The sequence below is a fragment of the Parus major genome, chromosome 2 (assembly GCF_001522545.3).
Source record: "Parus major isolate Abel chromosome 2, Parus_major1.1, whole genome shotgun sequence".
Lineage (NCBI taxonomy): Eukaryota > Metazoa > Chordata > Aves > Passeriformes > Paridae > Parus > Parus major.
Window position 1 is genome coordinate 27951424 of NC_031769.1, and position 22633 is coordinate 27974056.

The following is a 22633-nucleotide window of genomic DNA, read 5'->3' on the forward strand; positions in this document are numbered from 1 at the left end:
CTGCTTAAATCCCCTATAAAGCTCACACAATGACTTGGATAAAACCAGAAAGAAAACTGCTATGTCTCTTTCTTCCTGGAGTGGCAGAGGTTGGGCCAGAGGTGAGATTTCAATGAATTACATTCATAAGTGCCTATCAATTATTGATAACAGTATAGTTAGATGCATTATTTTATCTCAAATTAGAGCCTTGCAGGGTATTCACAGGAGCTCTCTCCAGCAGCTTTATGCAAGTGTTGGCAGCTGAATGAGGTTGGACCTGACTACAACTTCTTTAAAGAAACAGATAATTAAGTATCTCCCAATCATCTGTCCTCTCCTTTTTTCCTCCCCTCTCCTTTTCAAAAGGTTAACACTTGAATGCTTTAAAAATCTGAGTAATAAGAAAAAGAGTGTGATGACCTGCTAAACTTTCTAACCTTTATTTCTCCCAAAGACATTTTTAACATTTAATGTCCCACAGTAATTTTGCTAATGTTCAATATCTTTCCATTTAGGAAAGCCCAGTCTGCTTGCCCCCTGCTGCTATATGAAGACTTGGGTTAGTAATGAAATCAATAAACACTGCAATAATTAGTAAGATTAATAAGTTTCTTGCAAAGGGGGAAAGGGACATAGGTCACTACATATTTCTGCATCAAAAAAATCTTTCCTCAAATTATATCGCATTTTCAGCTATTGTATATATTTCTAGCATACATAAAAATGATGAGGTACCCTTTGACAGTCCATGCCTTGGGCTGAATTCCAGGGGATATCAGTTTGGTCTTAGGCACCCTGGAAAACCTTTATGTACCTTTACATACCTGTTTCATTATCCTTGAAGGCTTCCTCTGAGCTCTTATATATGCATGGACTCTGAGAGAGCAATTATAAACACACATAGAGCTAATGATGTAGATATAATTGAAATTTAAATTCTCTTCCTTCATTTTCCAATGATTTCTAGGGTGTTTAAGCACAAATTATTTTAAAGACAAAGGCAAGCCTCTTAAGACATTAAAACTAGAAATCAGGCACGACATCATGGATCTGTAAGCTTTACTTCTTTTAATTTGGAGTTGAAGCTGGGTGTCTATAAACCATCTACTTTCAACACAGCAATATTTCCTAAGTAAGGAAGGCCAGAACAGAAAGCTGTACCAGGATTTCTACACTTACTGGCACCTATAGGTCCTTCTTTGAAACTGTGGAAAACTTGCCATATCTAGAAAGGCTTTTAGCCTGCAAACTGATGAGAGACCATCATGCTTCTTCATTAACATTTCTGTTATGGCATTTTACAGGTGGCCTGGTGTTAAGAATCCATTGCAGAGGATTTGACATGAGAATCCTACTGTCTTTAGGCTGTTTGTTTACCTATAAAAGTCAAAAGTCCTAATAGAAAAGTTTGCCATTCACCTCACCAGGCTATCCATTCTCAAAACCAAGGATGAAAACATATCCTCGGAACACCCCACCTACATCACCTTTTCCCACAATTTAAGACAAAGGAATTATACCTAATAACTGCTACCTTGAAGACTTAGGAAGTTCTGAGACATTTTTTAAAATTTAATTTTTTCCTCAATGCCTTATGAGCATGTCTTGCTCCAAAAACATCTAGAATTGTTATGTAAAATGTCATTCGAAGTAGCTATTTATCGCGATGATTGTTGTGAATCATCTATTTAGAAAGGGAGAAGTAGGGTCAATTGTTTTTAAATTGTTGGCCTACAGGCTTATAGAGCTGCTGTTGATCAATTTCTGGGTAAGAGCACTGGTTAATCTATGTCATATGATTAACTTTACATGATAAGAAAATTTTGTTAATATCCAACAATGATTAAAAAAACCAAACTTAATAATATTAAAAATATATTTTACAAGTCCCTTCATGACTGAGTCTATAATATTAATCTACTGCTGCTAAATCAGTCAGTATTGCATCCATTTTTATAAATGACTGAATATTTGTCCTTTTCTGTATGTATATTTAGCACGCTACAAAAAATATTCTTTCACTTCTTTCATAATGGTAATAAAAAGAACCTGATTACTTTTTACTTGTCCATAAAACATGTTCTCACAACAACCTGAAGTTGATTAGGCCAGTATATCAAATATACATATGGAGCTGTGCACACAAAGTAAGGCTTACTGGAATGTATGTACAAATTAGATGATTGCAATATTTAATAACTCAGAGAACACTTGTTTAACACTTTTTTCTGCATTCAGCTGTTTGAACTTGAAGTGATTTCTAGCCAGGACATGCTGGGTTTTTAGTGTTTAAATCAGCCCTCCTTTATCAACCCACTGCTCATAACTGCTGTAATGAAACATCTTGGACCTTGAAAGCTTGAACGCTGATGAAATACTGAGAAAATGTTTATTCTTTAGTGTAAGATTAATTTCAAGATTGCTGGAAAATGCAAAAACAAAACACAAAAAAATATACTTTCACCTCTTCTCTAGAATAAGACTTCACTGAACTATAGACATAAACCTTAATCTTATTAAAAGTGCAGGAATTGGAACACTTAAAGACACTTTAAATGATCTTAGGCTGTACACTTTCCACCTTGGGTTTAGACCAGGAAGTTAGTTTTAAGAAGTACTGAATACTACACGAATCCTAAGCAAAGGAAATTGGCTTCAATGTTTTAAAAGGTAAGGTCAGTGAATATTACACTGATTCAATGTGATAGACACAAGACCTGATTGTTTAGATGTGAACCACTCATTTCACATTCATTGCTATTTCTCCACTGCTTTTATTGGAGCCTAGAATCACAAAAAAAACCCCACTGTGTGTGTTCTCTACCTCAATAGCAACAGCATTTAGTTTTGCTTAAAATAGAGAATTAATCACTGCCAGTATATATTTTTTTTCTCTGACAGTGCTTAAAGTTTGCAGTGAAATTAGAAAATGATTGTTAATTTACACATACAAGATAATTTTATGTGACTTAAGAAAGATTAAACGGAACAATCAGGAGTGACAGTGGAAGAAATTAAATCAGGATATGAATGAGCGCTGTTTTATACTGTAGGTGTTCCTGCAAAACCTAATGCTAATACTTAAACTCACCAGTTAATCACTTCCCATACTCTTTTTCAAACATTAACCTTTTAAAAAGTTGAATTAGCTTAAGAATAACTTGATATATTATTAGGATTCATTTAAAAAGTCCATACCGAAAAAGAATGGTCCTCTTTTTAAACAGTTTTTAATTATTATGAGGCTTATATGAAGAGGAAAATATATTTTAACAAGCATCCACACAAGTGGTCTGATTATGTTATTCTAATCTGCAAACCTAATTATCACCTTCTTATGGAGAAGAAGGAACAGCTTTAGAAGAAAATTAATGTATCCTATCAGTGGGACAGTTTGTCACTTTATTAAATAATCATCTTCTTCGCAAATAAAATTGTTAGAAGCTTCATTGTATTAAGGAAAAAATAAAACCCCTCACACCATTACATATTAAAATTAACTTCCCACCGTTTCTTTAATGGTCTATTAAGCCTTCACTGTGGTGGATTATGAAGTACAAATGAGGGTATCAACTGTTTCTAAAATGGTAAGAAACAAATTTATTCCATGTGCATTTTTTATTAATATGAGCTATATCTTGGCAAACATTTAAACTATTTTCACTAGTTTCCAATGTAGAAAGTGTACATTAAACCCAAAGTAGATAACGGAATTTATTTTTCTTCTTTTTGATCTTCATCATAAGCTATGGGACAAAGCTAACATCTCTCTACGTCTAGCTCTTTTTCTGCAAAACTAAAAATTAATATTCTATATTGCAACCTAGAAGACAAAACCAAGCCAAACATAACTTGAAGTGCTACCAAATATGTCCCTAGAATAAATCTTTAGACTGACCTATGCAAAAAAACCCTAAAAATCTTGACAGAAATACTTAATACATCATTATTTAAAGTATCATTCTACCTAAGACTGAAATTTGACCTCCATATCTTCAAAGAATTTCTGTAAAGTAGTTGCAGAATGTCACAGCTTGTAAACACATACAGGAATTCATCTTGTAAACCAATACAGGGTAATATTGTCTGCCCTGTATGAAGAAATCCTACTGGGATGACTTTCTTCCATTGGTCATTGCAGTAAAAAAATATAGTGCAGGATGTTACCTTTGAGTTTTTTTCCCCTCTCAGGATACTATTATGGCTTCCATGTGGAGCTAACCTGGATTATTTTTAGCTATCTTTGATTAGGCTGTATTATGCAGTGAAACAAAAAAAAAACCCCTACATATAATGAAGCCAATTTTAATGGAATTTTCATCTAGAAAGAGTTGTTAGCTAACAGATGGAATATCAGTTTAAAGCTACATATAAATGCATACTTAGCTACCCTTTATTAACTGTGGTGAGTCAACGTACATCACCCAGGACTTAGGAGACACAGTTTGTGTATACTGTATTTGCATTAAAGGCACAAATTACTAACCAGCATCTCAGGCAACTGCTCTTACCTTTGCAATTCTAGCCACAGTTTTCATTGTCACCTGCTGAAGTTGTCACCCTGGTAGCAGGACAGCATAATCATCCTCCAAGTGCCTCAGAGGAGCCTATACTGCTCAGGTGCTCTGCATCCTTTAAATAAACACTCACCATTCAACAAACAGAGAAACAAAACCCCGAGCTGCCTGGCACAAGGCAATTTGTACTTTACTTAAGCAGCACAGAGGGAGAAGGTGAATCTTAATCAGGGGTTACAGCTGGGACTGTCTTATTTCAAGAGAGAGCTGCAGCTCTCAGTGTAGCAGCAGCTCCAAGAGAGGCAAAGTTCCATTTCTGTCATGAAGGAAGGCTCTCATTTTTTTCACATCAGGGAAACTACTTCCTGCTCAGCACTGTCTCTGAGGAGGCTTTACTAATTACGTACTTTTTTCCTCCTTCCAGAAAGCAGGATACTTTGCTGTCATGGGCAATCTAGAATTCCTTAAACTATGGTTCCAGGAACTATAAAGATACTGATTATCCTTAAGTATTATCTGATACAGTTAAAAGTTCACCTCCTGTGGCTTAAGGGTAAGATATACCCAGGTATAAAAATTGTTCAATATTCTGTGATATTATATATGGAAGTAGTCTGTAAAATAAGACAATCTGTCTGAAATATTAGACGTTACTTAATTTTAATGTAAAGACAGTACCTCAGTTAATGAAACAAGCTCTGAAGTCATTGTTTTTATAGTAAACTATATCTCTCTGCATTTTTTAGCTTATAACAGTAAAGATCAAAAGCATGTCTTGTGACAAAAGGTGAAGACCATAAAAGCTCAGATCAGGTTTTCAGTGATACAGTCTGGCATTGCCAGGCAACAGGTCTGTGCTTATTTCCATATCTAAACTCTTGGACAACAGAACAAGATAATATTCAGAATTAGGTATGTCAGAATGCTTTCAAATAAAAACCTATAAAAGTAATTAATTCTAGAAAAACTGGATAGTAATTAGTCTGCAGTGGCATTGGTATTTTGCTTCATGCTTCCATGATGAAAATCACTTCTCAATATGCTTCCAAAAGGGATTGCACCTCCAGAAGCTCTCACAGACTTCTCACTGTGCATCAAAATCTTGGCACAGAAACAGAATATATCCTTTTCCAAGCTACAGGTTTTAGTGTGCTACTAGATCAGAGCATTAAATGGCCATACTTATGGTTTATTTATTTAAATTTACATTGTCAAAGTTTTCTGGTAGAAGCATACACCACATGCAGCTTTATACTTTATTTCACAGAGAATGAAAGTGTTATGAAGAAGATACACAGTATACTATACAGGTCTCAGAGAAAAACTAATAAATACACAAAACAAAGCAACATTTCAGACTTCAAGTAAGAGACATGGCTGAAAAGCACTTTCCTCTTGCTCTTTCAGCTTCTTCCTTTCCCTTTTTATTAAAATACTAAACCATGAGCATTAAGTGGCTCTTAATTTAGCTTTATAATAAAAATTGAAATCCTTCTTAACCAAGAGTATAGTTTGTTGAAATCTGTACCCTTGATTATTTTATAAGGTGAAGGAACAAAGTTAAGTCAAGAAAGGCAAAGAAAAAAGGAGTCAAATCAGAAAGAGAAACAAGAAAAGTCCTAAGACGTGAGAAGAAGGAAAAGATGAGTGTGCCTTATAGCAAGAACAAATTTCTAAGTTAAAATTTAATCTCAAAGACTCCCTTCACTTCAGACAGATAAAATACCTTTTGTAAGGACTAAGAAGCTGGTATAATATAGGAGACTAAGGAACGCTAACTTGTGATCCAGTGTACTCAACCAGTGCATACATTTTATCCAGTACTTCTGCCACATCTCCATTTTGTAGTGGAGCATGCTTCCAGAATGGCAGAGCTAGTGCCAACTCAGATGGCTCTGGAAGTACAAAAGCAAAACAGCCATATTGGTATTGCCTTTAGTAGTTTAAATCTACCCTAAACATCCGGAGAACATGAGGTCTTGTGCTTCATGCAGACCTTGCAGTGCCATCCAGCTTAGAAGTACCTCATTATACAGGTCAGCTGTGACTGTCCAAGAATCATTTTGGTAAACTGTCAGGATTAGTGAAGATGCCTGACAGGCATCTTGTTTCTGTACCTGTAGTACTGTAGTTCTGTCTTTGGCAGTGTTTGCTGTGTCTCATATGTCTTTCTGACAGGGACTGTTCTGCACCATGCCTATACTCCCTCATTCTATAATTTCAGTGTCATCAGGCATTGTAGGCTGCTAAGCGAACTGCCCAGTCTGGCCATTCGTGAGACTCTCTGGCAGTCACATTCCCAACACCAGATACTGTCACTGCTGGCACCGAGGCCCCTTCAGAGAGGGCAGATCCAGCAAGCTGGCAGGTGCCTGCTTCTCTCCACACCCACACACACGTGGTCAGACCAGGTTTCCTCAGCAGTTCAGCTCTAGGTTTCCCACAGCAGACACTCAGATGTCTCCCTTTATAATGCAATTTATTCACAGTGCAGTAACAGAGACAACTCAAGCTGGTGCCTCCAGCACCAGGGACCCCCAACAAAGGAGCCCTGGGCCTTTATACCATCACAGTCCAAGCATCTGTAAATCTCTTTCTCCTGAATCTCTGTCTACTGCTGTGGCTCCCAGTGTCCACTACAGGTCTTCATGCCCTTTGTTATACAAAGAGTTGGCAATTCACAGCTTATTGTCTCCTGCTGCTGCTCTCCTATTCTAGATTTAACAAAAGCAGTTAGGAATGTCTCATTCTGGCATGCAGATTCTAGTATACAACACATAAACCATCACCTGTGCTGCAGAGATGTCCAGGTTCCATGATACTTATTTTTCTTGTGGATAAAGCAGTGGATATATATTTTCAGTAATTTAAGCATTATAGTAAAAACTCAGAATTTCACCAGACTTTAAATAATACAAAACTCTCTTCACCTGGCAACCTCATGACAGAGTCCAATTTTCACCTGTTTATGTTTTTTTGTGTTTCTGCTGTAGTTGTGAACTATGGAATTTGAATTTGCCTTGTAGTCCTGCTCCTGTTTTGTGGTTGAGTCACTAAAACACCTTCTAAGAGAGTGTATCTGATTATTCCTTCTCAGAAGGGGGACTTTAACCCCAACTCCCTCTGCCTGGCTGGCTGCCCTCACTACGATGCCAGTGTAAAAACAGCCCCATGGCAGCAGTGTCCTGGCTGCTGTGCAGCTCTCCTGCTGCAAGGTTTTTTGAATAAGAATTTACTTAGGTCAGGTTTCATTTGAAAAGCCCAGAACAACTTATCAATTAAATTTATGTTCCCAAATCACTTTCAGTGAAGATTTACATTACAATTCTCTAAGAAATCAAAAGCAGCTAAACATATTGAAGATTTCATTCAGTGTGAATAGTCAGTTGCTTCATATCAGCAAGAAAAACATATTTCTTTGATTAACACTTTTTTCTTTCTTTGAACATCAACAAAATCTTGATAAAAACCCTAGATTGACAACTTAACACAGCCTTCAAGGCTCTACTATCAAAATCCAAAACACTTAGGAAGCTTCTGCTACTTCTGCTGTTACTATAGTTATTAATATATCACCATAACTGAAAGAAAAAATCCAAGAAGAATTTTAGCTCTTAAAAAAAAAAATCAATTCTGCCCTTGTTTTTTTATATACTGTGAGCAGAGATATGCTAACCACAGAGAAAGTTCTCCAGTTGGCCATTATACTCCCAAATCACAAGTTACTGTTCCAAAGAGCATTCGATGCCTTTAGACATCTTCATAATTGGCTCAGAAATAGCATGCTGCAAGAAAGGTTAACAGACCTTGCTGTCCCTCATATGGACAAATCTTTATTAAAAATAGTGTAACTGAAAGGTTCTCAAGAATCAGGAAACCATATTACTTGCAGCTGTTTCCTAAGTCTAATTTGAACAAAAAAAAGAAAAAGTGGCAAAACTAACAACTTCTTCCTCTTACTATTAAATTAAAATCCTAGGTAGCTTTTACCACATCCACCTATGTCACGTGGATTCAAATGATACTCTGATCCTGAATTTTAGTTCATCAGGAAAAAAAATAACCTAAGTTCAATATTATTTTTAAAATTAATATTAATTTATTAACCTAAGGAACACTATTAATTTTTGCCATAACTCAGCTGATTTACAGGGATTGAAACTGGATTTAACTGAAAACTTTCCAATCTTAATAAGTTCCAAGTAACTAGTAGATAACAGTTTTTATGTCCAATGCTTTTCTCCTCTTCCTACTGTGGTCCATTTTATGCCATGGCATGCAAACACAGCAGAAACACCAAGCTCATTCTCACAATCCCTGGTTAGTAATTAATTCAGAATTCTGTAACCTCTTGATCTTTAAAATTTTGAGAAACAATACCAAAATGACACTGTTCTCCACATGCTTCTTTTCCCATCTTGTATCCTGTCTTGGCAATTTCCCCATAAAGTGTATAGGGAAGTTCCTGGATATTTTGAGCTGGAAGAGGCAGGGCTATAGTGATCCCTTAGCCAAAAATCTGCCACATGCCTGGCTGATCTGTACCCTTTTACCCAAACCAGAGATGAACATTCAAGCATATCTGAATTCAACATATCTGACAGCACTCAAGACAGATAATATACATACAAAGGGCAAATAGAAGGCTAATTGAACAATAACTATTTTTGTTATAGCAATCTGGCAAAATTTTTTAAATTCCCACAATTTCACTGAGTGACAAAGGGAAAAGTTGAGAGCAGGATCCTAGTGTCAATGGTGAGAGAGAAAATGACCATCCATTAATCTTCTGCTTCAGAAGCAGATGTAGATCAATAGTTGCCAATTGTTCAGCAATAGAATTGTAAGAGAAGCCAGACAGGAATTCGTTCAGTGCCATGACAGCACACAGAAATATCCTAAAGTGAGGAAGGCTGTCTTAGGAATGGCAAGAACAGAAAAAATTATATGACTTAGTCTCAAAGGCAGAAATGACCAAAATAGTATTCCCAAAACACATCAGAACTTCTGTTAGGCAGACTATGAAGTATCATGAGGAAAAGACACAGTAGAACTTTAAACCACTTTTATCTCTTAGATATACTTGGCTTCAAGAGCAGTAGTGTCAAAAATGAGAAAAAGCAATAACCATTCCCTTTAGATCACAAAGTCAGCCAATACATTTCTCTGGTGACATTTTTTGTTTTGTGCTTTTTTCTAGAAATGTATTTAAAAACTTGTTTCATGAACACGTACATACATAGACAAAGATACTAAAAAAATATTTTGACTATCATTGCATAACACAAAATAAAAAAAACTTAAAAGAAAACACAAATATGAAAGAATAGAAAATATAAGGTTGGTTATATCAATGCTAAAGACATCTTCAATACTGAGACAAATACCTCTTAATTTTGATTTTATACTTGTGTCATTATCAGGTGAAATAAAAAGAAGCAGCAGTCAGTAGGTATTATTTTACAAGTAAAACCAAACTCTAAAATTATTCTGAAGGCAACGTTAGCAACAATGCAGTTATATCAAAGGCACAATTGTACAGCTGCATCTATCATTAAATTTTCATAGAAATGCCTTACATGAATTGCTCTGTGATATTTAAAACAAATATTTTCAAAATATTCTATTTGGAAAAATACATCCTATGTTAATAAAACTAAGATATAAATTGGAAGAGAGTAAGAACTTTAACTGAGAGAGATCTGCTTGATTGATCTTATTTTCCAAGATACAAAAATTGTACTTTACTTCATACTATAAATTTGGAAATATCTTTAGCTTTGCTTATATCTCTAGCTTCTTAGAAAGGGCTATGAAACCTATTGCAGTAAAAATAAGGCACTTGCGATCAGATCAGAAAACAGATTACTTAAATGAAAATACATAGACATGAGCCATGCAAACTACATTCAAATGGGATATGGAGGCAAATGGAAAATGTTATCTGAAATGATGTGGATGTTGACACAGGTTCTTTATTTGATACATTAAGTAATTAAAATTGCTTCAGTTATACAATTTACAAAACTAAGAACTCTGGTTACTTAATCAGGAACTGGCAGTGGCTGAAAGCATTACTTTTCAAGTAATCTATTAAAAAATGAATTTTAAACATTCAGGAGGACTGGCTAAATTCTTCAAAATTTTCTTTCCAATTACCTAAGCTTGTCTAACATGATAGAAACCAATTTGTGATTGTGTAGTATAGAGTTGGCACCTCGAGTATATTAGTCACAAGATTCAGGATCTGAAGCAAATCTAGGACCCAATTTCTTGTGAGGTAAATTTCTTGTGAGTATTTGGGTTCTCCTCATTATCTATGGGAACTGTAATAGGAGCTTAATTACTGGATTTAAAGGATGAAAAAAAAAAAGCACTATAAAGCATCCACAGTTCAGAGTAAAGGTTTTCATTGTTCTGATTAAATTTTAATTTCTTTGTACTAAAGAGTAATGTGTTTAAGTTTAATAAATAGGAAGTGTAAAAATTATCCCTTAACAATTAATTACATTTCTTTTAATGGATTGGATAGTGTCAATCATATTATATGTAAGTGCATTTGGCCACTTAGCAATCTTGACTGGATTTTGAAAGAAGGTTTTGTGACATATATTAGAAAGGGCTGCTGCTTAACTGTTTATAAAACCCAGCATCTGTTGTAAACATGAATTATAGCCACATCAAACTTATGTAAAGATTTGCCATTTACATCTGAGATTTGAAAATTAATTCATTCAAAATGAAGTTTGAAGCTGCAAATCCATGTTAGTGTTCATTAGTTCTGATTATAAGCCCTCTGAAAAAAAAAAAAAGCAGTATTTGATAAAACCTAATTTTTTTACTAAGTTCTTTATTTAGCGTGTTCATGAAAAAACAAGGAAAATAACCCTATTGATTGGTATAGATATTCTTTACCATACTTCATCAACACAGAACAAATAGCAAGCAGTAATTTAGCAGTTTTGTTACAGTTTTTCATATCTATGTATCTCCTCTCACATCTGAATTGACAACAATTTAAAGAAATTATATATCCTTTTCTATCATTGTGTTATTCACTGTTATTTCAAATGGTGTGACTACACTGTGGAAGAGACCAAGAATTAATTCCTATAGAGTTACATTTGCCTTTAACATATTTTAATAAAAAGCAGTAGTTTTAATTAATTAAGGAATGTGTAAAACATCCACTAGGCACTTCAATACATAGAAAAGGTTCAGTGACCTGCTCTAAGTAAGGAAACATCATCTGCAATAAATTCCTTAACCAGCCTGACACAAGTTGAAGAAAATTAGATTTTATTGACCTTGGGCTGTAGCACATGGATAGACCTTTTGTGAATCAACAGTTTGTTACTTCCACGATGCATGCTGGACCAATCCCTCACTATGATTCTGCACCATAAACAGCCCTGTCTCCTAGAAATGCAATGATTTTTACCCTTTAACATTAACCCTGACACACTTTACTTAACAATTTCTAAAGAAACTATTTTTTTAAAAGCTGGGTATCACTACATATCTTAAAAACATACAGATTTCTTTAAAGAAAAAAAAAGAAAACATTTCCATATCTTGTCAATAGTGAGAATATATATGTTAGACATTTGTTTTTAAAGGTGCAGAATGCCAATCCCCTCAAATGGAAGTGTCAGTGCCAAAGACTGAACCCAGGTTAGTCCTGCAGTATTGAATTTGATAGCTGCAGATCCTGAGAATATAAATATAAATTAACTGCTCTGCTTATGGTCTGATACAGCACACTGCTTTCAGAGATGTACTTTGAAATCCCAGGGGATGCCCAGGACATAGGGATCCCTGTGTTTAACATACATTTTATACATCACACTGCCTCTAGCCTTCATGAGCCTGAACCTCAGGTGCCCCAACCACACCAGCCTCCCAGACAGCTGCTGTGGAGAAATGTTAAAGAGAGTAAGAAGTCTCTCAAGCAGAGGGCCTTAGCCCATTACTGCTTTCTACAGAAATGATAAAAACATGAAATCTTGTTTCAGAGAGAGGTGCAGATACTGCAGATGCAAACTGCTGTGATTTCTCTCTGATTCTGACTGCTGTGATTTCGATTATAACCAAGAGCTAGGCAGAGTATGTTGTCTAACTATGAGCCGTATCTTGCCTGTGGCAAAATACTTTGTGCGCTATCATAAATATTTTCACCTTGCTTTGTTTCTGATGACTACAATTGCAGTAATGCTGTCTGAGTTCAGAGGTACTGCTCCCTGGAGCCTTATCCTTTTTTGAAAAGGAACCTGTGGGTTCAATGGGACAGGTAACAGATGTCTGCAATCTGGTCTCTCCATGGGGCCAGTGACTTCTTTTTGAACATTTTCATATCAGTCACAACCAGAAAACGAGGACAGGTTGAAGGAGAGGCTGAAATATCTGCAATTAAAATTAGGAATTTTGTGTTGATGCTTAGTATATTCACTGAAAAGATGTGGTTTTGATTCAATCCATGAGACTCCCATCACCCAAACTGAAAAACTGGAAGAATAATGAAAGTATCAAAATAGTTTTGCTCTATCCGAAATGAAACATTTTGACTCTTTGATTCTAAGCTAAAATAAATCAACTTTAAAATAAAGGCTGAGTACATCTGAGAGTAGACCATTCAATTCACCCCATCATAACTCATTTTGCTCTTAAACTGGTTTCTTTTCATTTTCACTCACAAAACTTGAACTTGCCTTTAACTCCAGTATTCAAGAGGAAGAATTCTGTTCCAGTTTTTTTTCCTGCCAGGCAGGACTAGCCATCCCTTACAATAAAGCTCTTGAAGATAGTAACACTGTACGCATGGCAGGATTTTTTTCCTTTTTTTTTTTATGTTACTGAAGATATGATGCTGTAATTACATTGTATAGTGCAGTACCCAAGTCAAGACACCCAGGATATCTCGCTAAAGATTCACTGATCTGCCATTTCTCCTATCTTTTCTTACTTTCCTTATTCACCTGGAGAACATTTGCACTGATTGTAAATCAGTACTTTCAATTACTTAAAAGACTTTTTTAGAGATTAAATATATAGATATCAGCACACAATAAAAGCAAAATTAAATGGGTTGAGAGGGAATCTCAAAGCATATTGTCAGGAATAGGATGTAAATGAAATTACTAGGAACGTTTTCAGCTTTAGGTTTTCTTCATAAGATGGAAATGGATTGATGTTTGGAAACTTCAAAGACAATATACTTAAGACTGTAAATGTAATTTATAAATCCTACTTTAGTTTACTGAGACTAAAAAATATATTTTATGCTACGGGATGCCAAAGAGTCAAATTAGTATGCCTAATTGAACAGAATATGATTTTAGAAAAGCTAACATCAACTTGAATTATTTTTTTGTTGAAAGTATTCTTTGTTTCCTTGTGTATATTCCAGTCACATAACTCATACATCTGTTATTCCCAGCATCGAGCCTATGATGTTTACACAGATCTCCCTGTAGGGCATTTTGGCCTAACTGAATCATTATTTCAACAGAATGTCCTAGTTTAATGATACTTTTACTTGAAATACTGCCTTTTGCAAGTTTTATCCCCACTGGCACTAACTCAGCCCTTCCACACTTACATCGGAAAATCTGACCCTACTCCTAAAGCAGAAGATGCTGGGAAGCAAACAGATTTTTCCAGCGCAAGATTGTGAGCACTTCAGACCATAAGAGTGGCTAATGGGACAATGTGAGCTGAGATTTTGGGGTTCATGAACACAGATAAATATTAATGCAATGCCAGTCCTGGTTTCTGATAAAGTGTGCTAATGATCAAAAGATATAATTAAAATGGCATATTAGGATTCATTCTTTTGACAGAGCTCAGGATGTTACTACTGTGTTCTCACTTCTATTCTTTAATATTTGACCATCAACAGAATTCTTCTCTTCCAGACCTGGGTGTAGGAACAAGTAAGTGTATTTCAAGATTACTGGTAGACATTTATGCTGAGCCTCATTTGAAAAACTATATGGAGCCATTCCATATCACAGCTTACGTACAACGTATAAGAAAAGTATAACGTTTTCAAGATATTAAGGCATGTATAAGGTATTTTTACATTGAAAATTAAGCTTCTGAACACAGAAGACCCTTTTCACAAAGGAACTTGATTTCAATTTCTTAAGAAATTCAACCAGGTGCTTCATTGCAAATGAAACAATAATATGGATTTTTAGTGAATTTTAATGATTACTTATACATTCTTAAACTTAGTTTTTCCAATGTCTAACTATCTCTAGACAATTTAGAAATCTAAAGCTAAATTTATTTCTTTTAATTTTTAGTAAGTCAGTAATGCTAAGGGTTTGTGTCCAAAATCTGTGAATACTGTGAAATTTCAAAATATGACACGGTTTTCAAAATATGGCACAGCCCAAGAACTAGTGACCTAGTTCCAAAGAATTCCACAACATTTGGTTGGTAGTCATTTAAAAAAGTCTTTCTAAGTCTTGCAATATTCTCTCATCTTCATTTTGAGAAGATAAACAAGTACAAGAAGATTTTGCTTCTACACAAGTAGAATGTGTCAGGAGTTTTCCTATTAGTATGCTCTATTTACACAAGTACCTTGGGATCAGAGTGGCAATGAATATCCTCAGGAATTTGAGGATCATTACCAGGACTTAATGTAAAAAGATTCTCTAGCTCCGAACTTTACTTCACTAAAACAAATACAACACCTGTGTATTTCAAAAGACCTCTGCACACAATATAAAAAAAAGTTTCTGTTCAATAAGGAGAGTTTTTGCATGTTCTTTTTTCAGAGTAGAACCTCACTGCAAGGACCTGCTCTGAATGGTAGCTGTGAAAGTTAAAATGTTGGAAAATTAGGAAAGAGGAAACTAACATAAAAGCAAAAAAGAAACTTTTTTTTTTTTTAAATCACAAAGAGATATGCCCATATGACAGTGTAGGATTTTCAAATGAGTAATGTAGGGTTTTCAAAGGAGCAGGTGCTGTTAACTATGGAGCCCACTATGAATCAGACTTGAGTTGGACTTGCTGAGCCTAAATAATTTAGATTGCATAGAAAATTCTACATTCTGGTGAATTGAGATTTGGGGCTTAGCAGACAACTAAAAAAGGGGTTTCTTTTCATACCCTCCAGGAAAATGCTGCTGCAACATGTTATGGACTTATTTCAACACGCAAATAAGTGGTGATGAAAAACAGTACTTTTGAACTACCATCATCTGGAAAATTCTATTGAATAAAAATAGAAAACCCCTCTTTTTTCTCACTACACAAAACACATTTTAAAAATTGGTTTCTATTATACTTTGCTCAAGTCTTTATACTGTTTTTTAGAAAGGCATAACCTTTCTGAATAATCTTTATATATCTAGAGAATCATCACTTTTTTCAAGTTCTTTCAATATCACAGTACTAAAGTACGTAGGGACTGGGACTATATATTTTTGTAACTAATTTCCTTAAGATAATGTTAGAAATATCAGGTTCCTTAAAATATAGATGAATTTCAAGGTGAGTCTGCTAGCAGATGTTATTAATGACATATGATTTATTGTGACATGAAATCTGATCTGAAACTCAAGTTATTAGCCGAGCTTTTTATAAATTATAATTGCAGACCGCTGAAAATATGCAGAAAGACCACTGATAAACTATCTTCATCTTCAGGGCCTAGAATATCATAGTTTGCTAAAAGTCCAATATCTCTAGTCCTGCTGGTAGGGTGCAATACATTGGGATGCATAGGTCAGGACTGAGTTCAGATCTTATCACAGTATAATTCCTTCAAAATGAGAAGCATCAGAGCTAGGAAAAGGAGATCACAGAAAACAAATATGTACTATGAGACTTAAACAGAAATATAAACTTGGGTTCACAGTATGCCATTGTATAGATGCTAAGCAGATTGAGTGAGAAAAAAGGCCCCCATTCTGACTATTATATATAAAAGATATACTTTCAACAAAAAAAATAAATTAGTAAGCAAGATAATATTGAAAGGTATTTAAACATCATTCTGTACAGCTCTTAGATGAGAACACAAATATCATATTTTATCGTCGTAAGGTTTACGAAGATTGGCATCTACAGAAGACTTTCCAGGTCACCCTCATGCAAAATGGAACAGTCTATGGTCAGGTTTACAGTGACAAAACATTTGTGTTAATAATTATTTCTAGACATTCTCTGTTTATTCCAAATAAGGTTGTATCTTACTTTTCTCTCCCCATGTGTCTTTAAATGTTAATTAAAGTTTCTGAAATGTTGCTTTTACCCACCACAACTTGCTAAATTACCTAAATAAGAAGAAACAAACATAAACATTGCATTATGAATGTTATCTACTCAACAAACCAGATATTGAATTTACAGTAAATGTAATGCATTTTTAATCTCCAGAGAAGCTCTGCAGCAGCGCTAAAGATTCAGAAAGCAACAAAAGAAACAGATGCAAAGTCTCATTCCTGACTTTTTTTATAGAAACAAAGTTGTTTAATGATAAAAGCAGTTCTATGTAAAATGGCATTCACTTGCCCTTACTAAGAGTATATATGGAAGAGTGCCCTGTCAATGTACCAGTGTGAATGTGGGAATGAAACATAAGGATCACCATCTGCAGCTGTCTAAGGAGTGTTCTTCAGTGCCTAATGGCAAAGTGTCAACTCAGGGATCCTCACAAAAACAATGCATCATCTTGTCCATGCTAGCCTTACAAAACAAACATTTCACCTGTGAGAACAGTTTATTTATAATGCTATTCATTTCAGCTGAAATACCAGATATCAAAAAGTTACTCTACAAGCAGTCTGGGAGCATATGCATAATAAAAAATGAACTGATTTCTGCTCCTTTATAAGAATCAATATTTTAAAGGATGTGTGAAACTTAAACCTCACAGAACATATCATAATAATATGGAAAAATACTTTTATATGCACATATTTTTAGATTCTTACCTACTGTTGAACTTCTCTGGATGTTTTTCTCTCATGATATGGAATCTGTGGGCAATTGAAGCATCCTAACAGAACAAAAAAAAAAGCACCATGAATCTATTGTGACACAAAAAAATTGCAGAACAGAAGACCCAACCTTTTTCCAATGCGTATCATTTGTAGGGTGTTTTGTGAACTGTCATTTTCAACAAGAAAATTATTATTACATTACTACATTATCACATAGAAAGCTTACAGGTACATTGTTCCCAGAAAGGGATGTACCTGAATTTAATAATTTATTATTCCTGTTGAAGTCTCCATTCTTTTTACAAATCAAACATGATAGTTTTGTGTAGTAAAAGTGTCTTCAAATTTTACACAGCGAGTAATACCCAGATATGGTGAAGGTTTACTGTAAGACCATTGATACAGTTCTCTCTTGTAGAAATATCAAATAAACTATTTGAAATCCATTTCTTTAGTAAAAGTGAATGGCAGATTCAGCAAAGTTATTTTATACACATACAAGTTGATATTTTCATATGGTATTCAATAGCTTTCTCTGAAACTGGGTAGAAAATAGAAATATTTGCTAGAAGAGTCCCAGTTTGCTGTCTGTTACGATATGAAATCATGTGGGGAAATAGAGCTTAATATATTTTTAAATTAAATTTTTTAAAAAAATATTTAAAAATTAAGTAAATTATGTTAATATCAAACAACATGTATTTGAAATGAAATAGCTGTTTGAAATATTTATGAGAGCATTTAGAAGAGAATTTAGAAGAGAATCAACCCATTGTGCTGGTGGGAGTAGAAAGCAGAATATTTGGAACTGATGTGCTAGAATCAGTCTTCAAAGCATTTTTTCTGTCTCCTTTGGAGGTATGAAGAGTTCTTTTTTTACTCAATCCAGACCATATAATTTTTATTTCTCACACTCATTGTTAGAACTTTACAAACTGGGTATTAATCTTTCATTTCTCAATGTATGTATAAAAATAATTTTGAGAGTATGAAATCTACGAACTCTTGAGTCTTGCAGTGGATAGTAAACACAGAGTAAACCATTTGGATAATGTCTTTGTAATTATGTCTTAAAATGCTGGATATATATGAATATAAATATAAGAGTTAGTTCATTTAGTAAGAAATTTAAATGAATTCTAGTTTCCATGCAAATAACACTTGAGAAAAATTACAAATAAAATTGTCACTATAACCAACAATCATATATATGAACTTACCCACCTATTATTTACCAACTTAAAAGATTATGGAACTATAAAGCCTAAAAATTTGAGAGAAATATTAAATTCAGTATAAGCCTCTATCTAGAAACGTATTTTCAATATGTTTCAATTATTTTCAAACAATGGGAATTAGAATTTGGAGGCAAAGCTCCCAAATTAAATACTTAAACCATTTATTAATGATTTCAAACATGACTAAAACTTTTGATCAAAATAATTTTTATTTAAACAAATCAATGTTAAGCTAAATCATAAGCAAGAATTTAAAGGAGATATAAAGGTACCCACTAATATAAACCATGGCTTCAACACTTTATGTTTAAAAAAGTTTTTTTTTACTAGAATCTTAAACAGGGCATACACCAGAGAACTGACTGGTCCAACCTTCAAAGTTTGGTTTGCTAACTTATGGGTGCTTTGAAAAGATAAATGTTAAACTTTAGTACCACTAAATCCAAAGGTAAAATTGTTCAGATAGATTGCTAACATATAAATAAATTTTTACAACTATGAATAAAAAGCAGTAAATAATTAATAAAATTTTACACACACTATCTGATAAGGATGTAGCATGGTATAGAATTTTTGGGAAAAACTTGTGATCCCTGATCAAATTAAATCAGCTTGTAGCAACATGAAATGTGTGAACTCCATCGAGGTACTCAGTTTTTTAAATGATCTTGTCATATAGTTTCTAAAGATGCATATAGTTTGCTGCTTCATGCACGTCATTTAATTATTCATGTATTTTTCTATTATGTTTAAGAATGGAATTGCCATTCAACATTTCACTGTTCTGCAAGGAAATGACAGCAAAATTCCCAAGTGAATGGTGTTAGTCAAAAAATGCCTTATTGTTCTGTCCTGTCATCCAAACTGTCATCTGAAACTTTCAGTGCTATACTCTCAAACTGCACTCATTTTTAATTTAAATTTATTCTTACGTGCAATTTTATAAGGCAAATATCCACAAGTATCCAGGTGATCCCACAGTTCTTGGAGACGGATGAAATAAAGCTGACAGTAAACCCTGAGACACCACACTTCTAAACAATGCCTGCTAGCTGAACTAAAATAATAACTCTGTTAACTTTAGAAAGACCCATCATTCATACTTTATCCCACATTAGACGCACTGGCATTAGGAAAGTATATTTGTTAGCCAGTTTCATATGAAAAAGAAATGAAAGGACTATTGTTGTAGTTAACTCTTCATTTTCTACACACTGAAGCGTAAGACAGACCCAAGACAATATGAATAAAGGAGTAGCAGCATTTTTGACAGAAACTAGGAAACACTAATCAAGGACTAACTGTCTAATGAATGAAATGAAAAGGCTAATGTGCTTACTCACGCGTTACAAATGCAAGGCACAAACAAGCTAGGGATCAATGCCCACTGCAGATGGCAAACAGGCAGTTGTTTCCATGCAAGGTTGATTTGATCAAAATTTTCCCCTCCCTGAACAATTTCTGACTCCAAAATGAATCAACCGACTTAATGAACAGAGAGGTAAAAAACTTAGTATGTCCAGCTAATTTTGACAGGCACAGCACAAGACAGGCACACGTCAGGTCAATCTCACTAAAAAAACCTGCTGAAGAGCCACTTTTTATTCATGGAAACTGTAAAACAGAAAAGTAACTACACACAGATAAGCTCAAAAAAGGGGAGCTGCTAAGGGTTCCTTCAGTTTATTCTGTCCAACTATTCTTTCAGACCCTCAACTGAATCCAAAGCAGAGTCCTTGGATTCCCTAGCACAGGGACCTCTTCTCAACCATAACTCCCCACTGGAAGAAAAGCTGAAACCAGTCCATGCTGGCCGTGCATTAGGACAACAATCCTCTGCTTTAAAGGAAAAAAAAAAGATAAGAGAGAAAAAAATCAGGAATGAATAAAAAAACAAACTCCCACCCAAGAAACTACACTGAGTTTTCTGTTTTTGAAATGTCTGTATTCTTGTACTTGTTAAGACAGCAGCATATCAACTGGTGTAAGTAAATTAAAAGCAATGGGAAGAATTGAAAGTAACAGGAACTTGACAATTAGTAGGAATATAAGTACTGTCTCCTAAGAGCTGCTGGAATTATCAGATGCCATCCCTGAATCCTGAGGAACAACCATTAGAAGTTTTCAGGCTGAGGAGAGCAAAAAGAACTTTACTGTGAGTTTTTTGGCTACATTTGTAACATGAATGATTTCAGCAGACTTCATTCACCTATTTCAAGTAGGGGCATGCAGCCCAACTTGTTTAGACATACAACTGTTGTTGGACCAATGGAGAAGTTATTTATTTTTTGTGTCAAAACCTATACTAAAATCACCTAATTAACTACACAGAAACAGAGTAATGGTACGGTAAATAAAATATAATTTGCAAAATATGCTGACCTTTCCTGGTACCTGATATTGTGAATGGCTAGGAAAATATGAGAAATTATTTTTGTATTTTACTATAAAACTAATGTGAAAGAGAAATCCCAGGAATTCAGTAAAGCAAACTCTCATGCTTCCTTATATTAACTAGCAAAAAGAACAGGATTCTTAAAAACAATCATTTGACAGTCAGACACTGGTCTAGAATTAATACAATTTCTGGGATTTACATATTAATTTTTATTAGTAAACTGATTTGCATTCTGGCCTGAAATACAATTTTCCAGCATTACTATATCTGAATCTAAATATTTTCCAGTTTTACACCTTAAGTAAATGCAAACATACCTAAAAATGGCAAAAAAATTATTATTAATAATAATAATCTGAGGAGAAACAATGTTGTCAAGATGGAAGGAGGAGGAAGGTCTTCTGGCATTGCTCTAATATGAAACTATCACCTTTCCCTTCATCTACATTTCAGTCACAGAGCTCATTTTATACCTCAAATTGTAATACTTTTCACCAAACCATCCAAGAATTAACATTTTTTTCCCAGGAGCAGTTTTGCATCAGAATCAATGTTAGGCAAAAAGTAGTGCTGAATACAGAGCATCTACAGCAGAAATAAGCAACCAATTAGGCAATTTTTTTGTTTCTGAGACTATTATATGAATACTTGAGTTGTACAGTACTATTCTAAAATTCTGCATTTCTTTTTTAAGATATACAATATCTTTAGTCATTCACGTGTCATATGACAATAGCCTACATGATAATTTTTCTTAACTAAATTCATAATACCAGTCTAACCTGAAAGAAACTGCCACACTGTGTTCTCTTCTGTATGCCTTTCCTGTTTAGATGGTTTCTACTCACTACTGTAGCATTTAGAAACGAGATGAAAGAATGGGTATTTGAAGAACAGAAAATGCAGGTTATCCCATTTTAAATTCTACAAAATTGTACAGACTCTCAAAAAAGTCCGTTTACATCACACAAGTATTGAACCAGGACATGTATTGAACATGCAGACACACACATATATGCACCCTTACATCTGAACCTGTTCAGGCTCTGAAGCAGCTGGGCTATCCTTATACCTCACTCAGGTTTGTTTTAAATCCTGACAGTGAAGATAAGATAGAGAACAGACAGAGCATATCTGAATCTACTCCTAGGAAATGGAAAAAATATTTTAATTGAACTAGGACATTTCTCAAAGTGACCTGCCAAGAAGAAAAGAAGCTTAAGTTGCTACACCTCTTTAATACCTTATGATTGACTTACACACATATATATTCATCTTTTTAATGGGTATTAGCATTACCGGAAAGCAATCTGAAGCAGTCTTTTCAGAGGAGTAACCTTATACATTGTGAATAACCTTATAGAAAGATTAATGCATTTAATATATGTCTGTCTATAAGTTTGCTGTGATTAAAATTTTCATTAAATAATAATTTTTATGCTGGTGAACAAACAAATGACCAGTGGGCATCTTCTCTGGATACAAACGATCTGATTTTTTTTTTTTTTTTCTCCTAAGATGCTTCTTTAATTAAGG

The 22633-nt window shown here is 34.4% G+C and overlaps 1 protein-coding gene across 7 annotated transcripts in view; it reads right to left on the reverse strand.

Annotated features, from left to right (window-relative positions):
- The window catches only part of DGKB (diacylglycerol kinase beta), a 331618-nt gene that overhangs the window by 118523 nt on the left and 190462 nt on the right, over positions 1-22633 (reverse strand). For all 7 annotated transcript variants that reach the window (XM_015619344.2, XM_019005780.1, XM_015619347.1 and 4 more), the window contains one exon: positions 17453-17517. In XM_015619344.2, the coding sequence (XP_015474830.1) occupies positions 17453-17517 (65 nt within the window). The remainder of the gene's footprint in view (positions 1-17452; positions 17518-22633) is intronic.